A 13,356-nucleotide genomic window follows, 5' to 3' on the forward strand; every position below is an offset into this window, starting at 1 on the left:
GTGCATAACTTATCACATCCAAATTTCAGCAGTCTGCCTCCCAAGTGTTCAGAACACCACAGCCAATGTCCTCAAGAGGCACTTCTCACAGGACCATGAAGGGGAGCTAGACACCCATGTTCTCCACAGCATATTCCAAAGATGGTAGATCTCTGCGCCACCTCCAGAAATAGGAAGTGCCCTCTCTTCTGCTCAAGAGTGGGTATAGGCCACCAATCCCTGGGAAACACCTTTCTTCTCTCTTGGAAGAATGTATTCTACGTGTTTGCGCCAACGCCACTGATACTAAGCTTGATGAACAGGATCAGACAGGACAGAGCCAAAGTTATACTAATAGTGCCTACCTGGCCAAGACAAGCTTGGTTCTTTTACCGACTTCACCTGTGTGTCCAACCATAATTCAGGCTTCCAACCATTCTTCATCTCTTGTCGAAGGATGCCAGTCATGTGTTTCATCCCAACCTAGTGGTTCTCCACCTCAGGGCGTGGGTCCTCAATGGTTCATGGGGTTAGTATTCTCCTGCTCTATAGAAGTACAACAGGTGTTACTGAATAGTAGAAAGAGGTCAACTCATGCTATTTACCTGCAGAAATGGAAGAGATTCTTCCTTTGATGTTGTCCTCACTGCCGCCTGCCTGAGTTGAAGACACTTTCAGCCATCCTGGATTACCTCTTGGATCTGAAGAAATCAGGGTTATCAGTTATTTCAGTTAAGGTTCATTTGGCCACAATATCAGCCTTTCTTCCTCTGGTAGAAGGATTTTTGCTCACCCTGTACCTAGGTTCATTAAGAGCTTGAGGAATCTCTATTCCCAGATTAGGGACCCCACTGCAACCTGGGACCTCAACTGGGTATTTTGATACTGCGATAGGTTCAAACGGCAATCAGCTCTCTGTTCCATTTATCTTTAGCCTATTTAGTAGCCATCACATCAGCCAGTAGTGTCACGGAGATTGGTGCTTTGGTGACCCTGCAGGAATCCTATTTTCATACCCTGGATGTTAGAAGAACTTTGGCTTTCTACTTAGATAGGACCGAGCAATTTAGAAAGTCACCTAGGCTCTTCATCTCCTTCACTGGTAGATCCAAGAGCTCCACAATCTCTCCTCAGAGACTATCAAGATGGATATCTCAATGTCTTATCACTTGCCATGATGCTGCAGGCATTCATCCCTCCCAAAGGTGATAGCACATGGGACCAGAACGCAGGTAACATCTACAGCATTACTTAAGAATGTTCAGTATCTGATATATGTAGGGTGGCTACATGGGCTTCAATACATACATTTTTGAAACATCAAGCCCTGATCCATGCCACCAGATCTGATGAGGCACTTGGTATTGCAAGTATCTTCAGTTCTGCACTCACTTCCTAAACTCCTTGCTCCTTCTGGGGATACTGCTCAGAAGTCACCTGAAGCGGAGCACCCATAGTACTTGAAGAAGAGGAGGTTACTCACTTTGTGTAGTAACTGCAATTCTTCAAAATGTGTCCCCTGATGAGTGCTCCACTACCACCCTCCCTTCCCTCTGCTTTAGACTGTTCTCTATGGGACATGGGTGGAGAAGAAACTGAGGGTGGTTTGCCCGCATGCCCCTATATCGTCTCAGTGTTCAGCATGAGGTGGCATAGGGCGCATGTGTGGGCCGAAAAGACACTGCTAACTGAAAATCTTCAGTCAAGGACTCAAGAGGCGCAGGTGCACCTGAAGTGGAGCATCCATAGGGATACACATCTCAAAGAACCAGAGTTACTGCAGAAAGTGGGTAACCTCTTCTTAAATGTTTGCAATGCGCTTATATAGGACTGTTTATCTTAATCTTTCAAAGAGTGTTAAGTTATTTTGACATCTGAGATCTCCATTCAGTAGCTAACATGATAAATGGGTTATTTTTGTTTTCAGCCTAAAGTATTAATGTTCAGCCCAAAGAGTGGAAGGCTGGTTGTTTGTAATTAAAAATTTTAAAAAAGGAGAAGAAAAAACCATGGTTGGAAGTGTTAAATGCCTTGATAATGTTTTCTCTTTAATAATCAGACGGGGTCTAATGGAGGATGATGCTGAGCCCATCTTTGAAGATGTAATGATGTCCTCACGAGGTCAGCTAGAGGATATGAATGAGGAGTTTGAAGACACCATGGTCATTGATCTGGTCAGTAAGGCCTGAATATTAATAACAAGTTTTAAATGGGTCAGGATAGTTAGAGGGTAAGAAACTACAAAAACAGCTTCCCAAAATGATCTGCCTGCCTTCTAGTTTTTTGAGCACCTGATTGAGGGAGATGATTGGAGGGCCATCAACTGTAAGTACGGACCCCACTGATCTCCTGATTGTAGAAACACAGGAACTATTACTCAGCCACAGCTCCTTCCAGTGTAGTGTCCTAGTCTAGGTAGTAACAAGTACCTGGTGCTTGAAGAAGGTAAAAAAAACCTCACCATAATACACCTCGCCAGTTGTGAGAACATTCTTTCCTAACAGATCTGTTTATACCCCAAAGCATGAGATGTCATTTCCCTTGTATTGTTTTGATGGGTGGCTAATTATTCATAGTAGTAGCAGTACAAGTGCCTCAGTCGTCCAAATGGTCTTTTTTAAAATCCAATAACTGCATTTGCCTCAGTGACCTCTTGTCACAGTACTGGCTGGCTACATACTGCCTAGTATTTCCTTTTATTGGTTCTGAATTTACTGTCATTTTAATTTTGAATGTGGTTGCTTCGTATTATGTGAAATGTGGAAAAGGAAGGACTGATCAGCTTTCACTGTACTATCTTTAGCATTTTGCATACTTCAGCCAAGCTCCTTTTATCCTATCCATCCTAAATAATCATAGGCCAAATTTTCAATCTTGGGTGTTTGAAGTTAGGTGTCTAACTTTGAGTGCTCAACATATTGTAAGATTGGGTCCTAAGAGCTCTGCTTTTCTGCAAGGATGTCACTAACAATTCAGTTGCTGCCTCAAAGGCTCAGCTGTTATTAGCACTCGTATCCTTTTTTAAAAAATAATAATAATAAAAATCACTTTTTTATGGGTAATCCAATAAGAGAGGAGGCAAAGGATTTGATCCAGGTCCCATTCAGATCAATTGAAAACTCCCATTGACTTGAATAGTGTAGGATGAAGCCCAAAGGGAACAAATATTCCCTAACACAGACTACACTGTATTGAGACCTTTTTCGAAAGTCTGATTTATTTACTGTAGGTGCATTCCAATTTCAAAGCTGGACTGGCATGAGAAAGGTAAATCTTAGAAGTGAAGAGTACCAGAGAGTTTCATGAAGCCCAGTCTATGGCCCTGATTCTGGAAAGCATCCCTATTCAGGAAGGGCACATAAGCAAGTGCTTAAAGTTAAGCACATGCTTAAATCCCATTGGAAATAACTGGAGTTAAGCACATACTTGAAGATAAGTGTGTGCTTGAGTACTTTCCTGCACTGGGGCCTATATTAGGCCTGGTCTAAGCTTAGCAGTTAGGTCAACATAGCTATGGTGCTCCAGGGTATGAAAGATTCATACCCCTACACACTGTAGCTATCCCAACCTAACCCCTGGTGAAGATGCAGCGAGGTTGATGGAAGAATTCACTACAGTACCATAGTTGTGCTGCAATAGTGCCTATAGTGTAGATGTGGCTTTAGTATCTAGAAATCCTTGCCAAACCCAACTCACCAGAGGAAGCCACTAACATGCTTCTGTACATTGTGTGTATCCTGTACATATATTTCTTTTAAGTGACATGAACATAGTATGTTACTCTAAATGAGGAACTGTTCCTACCTGAATACAGGGAACAATTCAATAAATGACTTCTTCTTCCAGCCACCTTCAAGAAACCGACGAGAACGAGCTGAATTGAGGCCGGACTTCTTTGACTCTGCAGCTATCATTGAGGACGATTCAGTAAGATTTTACTTAGCACTGTTTTCCATTTGTTTGAGGGCTTTTTATTTTACCTCCAAAGTTAACTGATGTTTTTTAATCATTTTTCTAGGGATTTGGAATGCCTATGTTCTGAAGTCTGGGGAAGACGTTTTACAAATTTGGAACTCTATTGTTTAGAGCTAGAGGCCTATATACTGTGATAGCTTGTATGAAAACCACATTTTTGATGTGATATGGTTTGATTTTTAACCAAATGATTACAGTCAATCCCATTTTGTAGTGAAAGAGGAGAAGAGGACCTTCTTAATGATACAAAGGAATGTTGGCCAATCCAATCACCTCAGAAAGGCTGACCTAAAAGAATCGTTTGTATCCCTGTTCTTGACTGTCCTTATACAGATGGTTTTTTTCCTGGATGGGAAGGGAGTTTTAAATTGTTAAGACAGCTGTCAAAATAAACACTGTTCTACACATGTTTTCTGAAAACATTGAATGAAAACAAAAAACTTTTTAACTTTATTTTTCTGCTGTACAATTTAAAACTGTTTTAACATTTGCCTTTTTATGTTTTAAAAGCTAGCCATTTTTATTAAACCTATGCCTGTCAGTGACTGACTAGCAATGATGCTATAAGCAGGTCATCCTGGCTGCAGAAATGTGTTTTTAAACACACTGGATTTGATTAACAGTATGGTACGTGTATATCCTCTCATAGGCATTGAAAAGAGCAGAACACTCTTACAAAAGAGGTTAGAAATCTAATGAAGTGCATCTCTGCCAAAAAAGTCAGATTCTGATATGATAAACCCAGATTTTATACTCTTGAGAAGATTTATTTTTATTTATAATGGGGCATAAAATAAGAGATGTCCATGAAGCCACTTTTCCAACAGATGCTGTGTAACATTCATTTTATATAGCACATGGGGACACAAAAACAGTACATTTTCTATTGGTACTTGCTCTGTGCATTTTTAGCAACTTATACCAGCAAATAAAGTATTCTCAGTAAAACACACAAATGGTTCTCAAGTAGTCACTTTGCTGTTTTTACTACCTATTTCATGCCCTGCCAATCCAAGGTACATAAACAGCAACTTTCCTATATAAAATAGATCAAGGGGGGAGAAAAGGAATCGCTTTAGCATTCTAAAAGCAATTTTAACTGTACCATATAAAAATGTCTACTTTCCATGCCGCAAATACCCTTTTGTGCTATTTTTGTAAATTAATTTTGCCAGTTAGAAGTACTGTACGTGCTGCATAGAAATTTGTGCTTAGATGGTGAAGTTCTTAAGCTTACAATGGAATACAGCTACATTTTCAGTGTTAACTGTGCATATTAAGAGTAATTCTTTGAAAAAATACAGTTTTTCAAAAAAGTAAAAAAAACCCAAAAAGTTCTCAGCTAATTCATTGTAATAAGAGATTTTCAGTGTCTTCAATGATTTGGAATCTCATTATGCTTAGATTTTATGACTCTGCCTAGTAGCTGCTACTGTAGTTTAAAACTGGCCTGACATTCAGAGGTGCTGACCACCCACAACTCCCACTGACTAAAGGACCTCTGAAAATCAGCACCAAAACGTTAATCTTCCTTTCTGAGTTTGAATGTTAGCATTTGAGATACAAAGCGTATTGACCCACTTCAAGCACAGCAGGTTTAGAGTTGCTTTTATTAGCAACTGCAAAATTATCATGGAGCTTTCTCTTTTACAAGGTCATTTGGAAAAAACCATCATGTACACCTAGTACTTATCTTTGGGGAGGAAAAAACAACTAATGTAAAAACAAATCATTCTTTTCATTCTTTTAACAGCTGAGATTTTTCTCAATGTGTACAGTTCTCAGAAAGTCTTGGTTGCCAAAAATGTTTAACTCGGTAATTCAGCCATTCCTCAAGTGTAGATGGGGGACTATTGTAACAGCCTCTGAGGTTGCTGGATCATTTCTTTATAACCAGGGTGCAAGTTACCCCCAGGGGATAGAGGGTGGGCAGGAATGGCTGCATTATCATGTCAGCACTGTAGTTCTGTGAGCATAGTAGCATAATAAATGCTGCATGGTTTGAGTCATAGTCACAGACAAACCTCGTGCTTCGCAGTCCTCTGTGTGGAAAACTGAACCCTGAGTTATAGATTGTAAACTACTGTATAACATAACAAAGGTCACTTGGACGGCCCCTCCAATGGGTTTCCAGTTCAGTTCGCAGTCAATAGGTTTTTTGTATTGAGAGTGTCTCCTTGATTGGTTTTGCTAGTCATTCTGTAAATTGTACATTTACAATATGAGGTTTTTTTTTTCCTTTTGTACAATTTAAAACTGATGCTTCACCTTTCCTTTAATAAACTATTCAAAGTCATGTGTGTGTGGTGAGCATCCTCTTCGCCATACATCATTTTAAAATAGCATCTGGCCGGTCATCACAGAACATTCCCGTAGTTAAGGTTGAAAGGCAGCTTTCACTTTAAGCCGCAACTCCCTCTCCAGACTCCATGTGGCTATTGCTCATGTTCAGGCTTAGGTCTCAGGGCAAAGGAGATTTGTGTGTGATGTTTGCAGTAAATCTGATGAGTTGTCATTTGAGTCTGGGAATTTTGAACTATTACAGGCTTTCTCATTAGAGAACAGCAATGTCTTTGCCATGATTCAAAGACACATTTCAGGTGAATTACACTCCTTCCACTTAAAGCTCAAGTAACCATGTAGGTAGAGTACAGGGATGATTCAGAAATAAAAAGGTTTAACATTCCAATGGGCTGGAGTTTGTGATAAAGATTTACAAATTCACCAAGGTGACTGTCTCCTCCACTGCTACTGAGAGTCTGAAAATCTGGCATGACTTTCACCAGTGCCAAGCTGTGAATGCACTCGCTTCTACAGTGTCAAGGAGAACTGAGATATCTACTGGTGAACTGGTGAAGATGCAGTGTGGTCCAAGGGGTAGTGCGCTGAGCTAAGATTCAGGGGACCTACATTTTGTTCTAGATCTACCATTAGCAGGTTGGGTGATCTTGTTCATGTTGCATCACCTCTCTGGCCTGGATCTACACAGGGACTTAGGCATTGCAATACTACGCAGCATGATACCTAGCAAATCACAGGAACACCACTGCAGTCCCCATAGCCTGAGCTAGACTCCTAGGTTCCTTATACAATGAATGGGGAGAGATAGGAGCTTTAGAATGTGATCCACAAAAGCCAGCACACTAGGCAGAGAGCTGCCTGAGCTGCCAGTGGGAGATGATGATACAGGTACATGCTAAGCCTCGTCTCTCTCTTGGAGAGAGGCACCTATCTCTGCTATTAAGTTACAAATGGAAACAAGCTACTTGGAGTCAGGCAGCTTAGGCACATAAGGCATTTCTTGTGGGAATGAGTTAGGCACCTGCCTCAGTCCATGCACACGGGAGGGGAAGGCAGGGAGAAGAGGAGGTGGTACCCACCTCATAACTTTTAACCCAGTAATTTAGAGCACTTGCCTGGGATGTGCAAGACGCAGGGTCAATTCCCCCTCTCTGCCAAAGGAGAGGTGAAAGAATTTGAACAGGCATCTCCTGTTTTTCAGGAGGACGCTCTAACCACTGAGCTCTGGGCTATTCTGATGTGGAGGACATTCCCTACAAGTCTGTTCTATTGATGCCATTCCAGTTTGGATAAACAATGAAATAGTGATGGGAGCACGGTGACTGATCCTAGTATTTTCCACCTCCCAGGTGGGTGCCTTAACCACTGGACTACAGGGTCATTCTCTCTTCCTTATTTTCTGACCTGGTGGGGGTTAGAAGTTGGGAAACTGAGTCTCAAATCCACCCAATTTAGGCTTAATCAATTTTCCTATTTATAAACTTCAGAGAGAATTATTGTCACGTATATGTCTGGACATACATTTATGCCAAATAAATAGGGCTCTACCAAATTCACGGCCATGAAAAATGCATCACGGACCATGAAATCTGGTCTCCCCCCATGAAATCTGGTCTGTTGTCTGCTTCTACTCTATACTATACAGATTTCATGGGGGAAACCAGTGTTTCTCAAATTGGGGATCCTGACCCAAAAGGGAACTGCAGGGGGGGGTCACAAGGTTATTTTAGGGGAGAGTTGCAATATTGTCACCCTTACTTCTGCTCTGTCTTCAGAGCTGGACATCCGGAGAGTGGTGGCTGTTGGACAGGTGCCCAGCTCTGAAGACATCGTGCCACCAGCAGCAATGCAGAAGAAAGGGTGGCAATACCATACCATGCCTGCCTTACTTCTGCACTGCTGCTGGCAGCAGCTCTGCCTTCAGATCTGGACAACTGGAGAGCATCAGCTGCTGACCAGGATCTCAGTTCTGACGGCAGGCAGCGCTGCCGCCAGCAGCAGTGCAGAAGTAAGGGTAGCAATACCACAACCCCTCCTATAATAACCTTGCAACAAAAAAAACCTCCTTTTTGGGTCAGGATCCCTACAATTACAACACTGAAATAGCTGAAATCATGACATGGATTATTTTTAAAATCTTATGACTGTGAAATTGACCAAAATGGACTGTGAATTTGGTAGGGCCCTACAGATAAATAAACAGCCCAAGTTACCACATTCCAGGTGGGACATACCGCAGTACAATCCAGACTAGTTGGGGGGCTGTGTCATCCCTGTCCTGCACCTTGGAAGAGGAGCGGGGAATCCCTGGGATGTTTGTCCCTCCTTTTTCTGCTTTCAGTCCCTATCTTGAAAAACATTTCCAGTTTAGATCCAGGAGACAAAAAGTCTATGTGGAAGAATGTTCCCTATTCAGCTTTTTTGCCTGTTCAAATTTCCTGTTTTCCCACTCTGCTTGATGACCCTGTTTACTGCTTAAATGCAAATTAAGGCAAGCATACGTTCCTTCCTTTATTTAGGACAGACGTGACTTCTGCTTCGGCAGAGCTGTGGGGTTTGGAACATGTGTAATAACATCATAGAGGGAAGTCTTGTAACTTCCCATACAGTGTTGCCACATGTTTTTTACCATGACAATACTGACCAGCAAATTAAGAATTTTCAAATGATACCTTACAAGTCAAACTTTGTACAGAGATTATTACAATAGCTTGTAGGGTGTGAATACAGAGGTGCATTCCATCTCACCTCCCTCCTTTAAAAAGCTGAGGTAGGATTAGCTATTGGCTGACCTGGAGGCAGCAGGTCAGGGCCCTCTTTCCTGGACAAGGCATCTTCCACCATCTTTTCTTTTCCCTTTATATACAGTTTGCATATCAAATCCGTTTAAATCCTAGCCCAGTGTCTGAAGCATCTGTACACAGTTCAAACACTTGGTCAAAAGCTGGACTAGCGAGAAAAATTTTTCCAGACAAGATTTTTCTTTACCTTATCAAAACCCTCTAGACATGTCTTTGTCCATTCTACTTTGTTAGGCTCAGTCTTTTTACATAGATCTGTGACTGTAGATACAACGTCACTGAACCCACACGCAAACTTTCTGTAATAGTTTACCAGTCCTATGAAAAATTGGACCTGATTTTTAGTTTGGAATTACAGACCAATTTACAGTGGCTTCAACTTTCATGGGATCTGGGGATATTTGACTCCCACCTACCCAGTGTCCCAAATCAGGAATTCTGGCTGCTCCAGTTTTTTACACTTAGAGGATTTTATGGTTAGGCCTGCCTTTTTGAGTTTTGACAGCTCAATTTCCAAATGTTTTTTGTGATCAGATCAAGTGTTGCCAAACACTGCATATGCCCTTGCAATATTCTACAAATCATTTCACACTTGGTTGACGAGCCTCTGAAAAGTGGTTCCTTCATTAATTAAACAAAATGGCAGCATTGTGAACTCCGACTCTCATATCAGTGATGAAAGCAATTTTTTTCTGTGCTTCCTTATGTAAAGAAATTTGCCAGTAACCTCTAGTTAAATTCAAAGAACTGAGATACTTAGCTTTGCTCAAAGTGTCCAGCATGTCATCAATTCTAGGCCTGGGACACACATCTGGTACTGTGACAGGACTGAGTTTTCTATAATCAACCCAAGGCTTTACAGTGTTATCTCTCTTAGAGACCAAGCCAACAGATGCTGCCCAAGAGCTGTCAGACTCTTTAATTACTTCCAGGTCTAACATGTTTTGTATTTCTAAACGAATTTGTTCCTGTATCTTGTCAGTGGCACTGTAGGGTCATCTGGGAAGTGGCTGTGTCCTTGTGTAATGATTTTATGAGTCAGCAAGTATATCCTCCTCCATCATGTCTTTTAACTCTTCTCTGAACTTTTGTACATATTAAGTTATTGGCTTGCCATCTGCCTCAGTGTTAGAGCTACTGCCTCAGGATATATGGTGGCAAAATCCACCACCATCAAGATATATTTCTTCACCCTTTGGGTAATACGTGGCAAAGGGCCCACACTGTCCATTGCTAGCCTCAGAAATGCCTCTTGTACTACAGGCAATGGGTGTAAGGGAACTTTCTCCATATGCTCCAGGTCAGAGCTTCTACTCTCATCTCTCTGTGACGCATAAAAAAAAAAAGCCAGTTTTTAGTATTGTACATACGTAGTTAATTTTTGTTGTTTTACTGTAGTTTTAGTAGTAGTTGTTTTAGGAGTTTAGGATGCCGTTTTTGATGGTTCCTCCTCCCCACAATCGCCACACACGCACCCCTGGGTTCTGGATTATGCCAAAGATGCCAGGGGTCAAGATCTGCACTTTCTGCCTGCACTTGTTCTCGGTCAATGCTGCCTTTACTGCTTGAGAGAAGCCCACATTGCAGGTGCAGTATCTGCCTCTCCTTCCCAAGCCGCACCTGGGAAGGTCTGGCTCTCTGCCTCAAGAAGAACCTCATAGAGGTTGTCATAAGGTCACAGTGGAACCCAAGCCAGGGAATCCCCCCATACATCAGCCTGAGAAACCCAGGCATGCACCTCCTACCACGGAGATCCAGTCTGGTTCCACCAGTACTAGTGCTAGGGACCCTGTGCTGGGGCCTAGTCGTTAAGCATGGCACTAAGTCTTCCTCCAGACCCCAGAAAGACAATGCACCTTCCACAAGTTCCAGCCATGGAGAACCCACGCTTTCCAAAGCTCACAAGCATGACAAGAAGTTGCACAGACCACCAGACCTACCGGTTCTGTCCATCAAGCCATGTATGCCTTCCAAGTCGACACCCCCCTAAGTCAAGGGAACCTTCAATTCCAAGGCAGCTCTCTGTTCCAGTTCTGGTTTTGGCTGTGGGGCGTGTACTTTTGACACCAGGGAGACTAGAGCTGGTGCCCAGGCCTCATGAAATCTTTGCTTTGGAGGCAAGGTCTCCACGTTTTCCGCTTCAGCTGGTGCCAGAAGAGGTATGCTCTCCACCCTGGACTTACCTACTTCAGGTCGTGTTTCCACCCACTCCCCTATGGCTCATATGGTTCCACCAGTACTAATGGTACCGCTGTTTGAACCAGGATCTGATTTCTTGCCATGGGAGGATTCAGATGGAAGGCAGGGGCTGCCCCTCCCCTACCGTATATACAAATATCCAAAGGTTCTTCCAACAAAGGAGTCACTAGTACCCTGCTCCTTGGGGCCCTTCACACCATCCGATGGATCTGTCTCCTTGGCCATAATGGGGGTCCTGGCCTTAGTATCCACCTTTGGAACCTTCCCATTCAGCCAGGGAAGAGTCCCCCATCTCTCCTCTTTGGGCAACCTTGTGTAGGCATTTGAACAGGTGTTAGAGGATGTACCGCTCAGCCTGGCTCCAACAGTACTGCCAGAACAGGCGCAGTTCCCTTTGTCGTCTCCAGATGCCATAGTGTCTTTCGTTCCTTCTTGCCCCTGGATGACTACCACCAGTTCCAGGACCTCTTACACAGGGTGGCTGAGGCCCTCCATGTTCCACTGGAGAAGGTACAGGACAAACAGCACCAGCTTGTTGACATCTTGCATGCCTCAGTACCAACCAGAGTGGCTTTACCGATCAATAATGCCATTCTTCAACTGACTAAGACTGTCTGGCACACTCTCGCCACTTGTGCACCCACCTCCTAGGGGGCAGAGATGAGGTACTATGTACCAGTGAAGGGGTCTGAGTTTCTCTTCTCTCACACACACACACACCCAATTCCCTTGTGATACAAGCAGCGATGGCACAGGTCAGGCAGCAACACCCACACTCCATCCCGGCACACCAGGAGGGTAAATGCCTGGACGTTCTGGGTCCCAAAGTCTTCTCAGCCAGCTTTCAATTCCAGATTTCCAATTACCTGGCACTAAATACGACTTCCTTACTTGCAGCAAGTTGTCAGACTTCGCAGACAAGCTTCTGCAGCAGCATTGTGTCTGCTTCGAGGCTATCTTAGAGGAGTGCAAACTGGTTGTGAGGATGACGCTCCAGGCCACTGTGGAAATGGCGGACACCTCTTCATGCAAGATGGCTACGGGGATCATCATGAGGAGGAAATCGTGGCTATTTTCATCTGGTTTCCCTCAAGAAGTGCAGAATACCATAGAGGACCTCCCTTTCAATAAGTCTCATCTTTTCAATCAGAAGACCAGTGATTCCTTCCACTCTCTCAAGGATTCCAGAACCAGTCTACAATTGTTGGGTATTTACACACCAGCGCCAAAGTGAAAGTTCTACCACCAGCCACCCACAGAATGATTCAGAATTCCTCAATTCTTCTATCAACGGCCCTATGAGCCTCCTCACAAGAACAGAAGACCCAACCGTCCTGTCTTCCAGGCTCTTCCTCATAGCTTTCAACATCTCATACTCAGTCTTTGCAAAAGCGATATTTCTGAGTACACTTAGAGAGCCACCAACACCTTGCCTCTCCCCATACACCTAACCCACCCCCTTTGGGGGACACCTAGCACTCTTTTTACCAGCTTAGACAGCGATAGCAATGGATAGGTCCTGGATGTGATTCAACATGGCTATATAATCTAGCTCATGATGCTACTCACCCATACCCTGACCCCACCTCAGGGACCACTCTTATAACAGTATCTTCGCCCTAGAGGTGGACTTTCTTCTACAAAGGGGAGCAATAGAACCCATTACAGTGACTTACCAGGGTGCATGGTTCTATTCCATGCCGGGTGGATTTGATTTAAATCATGATTTAAATCATTAGTCAGGAAGACTCAATTTAATCATGGATTTCTACATAAAAGTGCATTCTTGTTGGTTGTTATAACCTTAATACATATTCTTCACAACACAGAGATAGATGTAGGTTTCATTTTTAGAAGGTACACACTATACATTTTCAAGTGATTTATTTTGAAAACTTTTCAGATTAGTTTTACAGCTATATCAGAAAATGAGTGATTGTTTGGTTATTTCATTTACCGAAGGTTAGTTCACCTCCCAATGACTTCATAAATATCTCCAATTCATCAGGTTAATCATTAATATTTGGAAGGTTTTCTTGCCATGCTGTATGAGGAGGAGAACATCACCAGACAGACATTTAAATTGTTTTATTTAAGTAGA

General features: G+C 42.9%; 1 protein-coding gene across 10 annotated transcripts in view; it reads left to right on the top strand.

Moving 5' to 3' along the window:
* The window catches only part of STAG1 (STAG1 cohesin complex component), a 380,321-nt gene extending 374,071 nt beyond the window's left edge, over positions 1–6,250 (top strand). For all 10 annotated transcript variants that reach the window (XM_073360216.2, XM_073360219.2, XM_073360217.2 and 7 more), the window contains 3 exons: positions 2,039–2,153; positions 3,826–3,906; positions 3,998–6,250. In XM_073360216.2, coding sequence (XP_073216317.1) covers positions 2,039–2,153; positions 3,826–3,906; positions 3,998–4,021 — 220 coding nt within the window. In that variant the 3' untranslated portion in view covers positions 4,022–6,250. The remainder of the gene's footprint in view (positions 1–2,038; positions 2,154–3,825; positions 3,907–3,997) is intronic.
* Positions 6,251–13,356: the final 7,106 nt, after the last annotated feature.

This window comes from Lepidochelys kempii, chromosome 9, assembly GCF_965140285.1.
Source record: "Lepidochelys kempii isolate rLepKem1 chromosome 9, rLepKem1.hap1, whole genome shotgun sequence".
In the NCBI taxonomy this organism is placed as follows: domain Eukaryota; kingdom Metazoa; phylum Chordata; order Testudines; family Cheloniidae; genus Lepidochelys; species Lepidochelys kempii.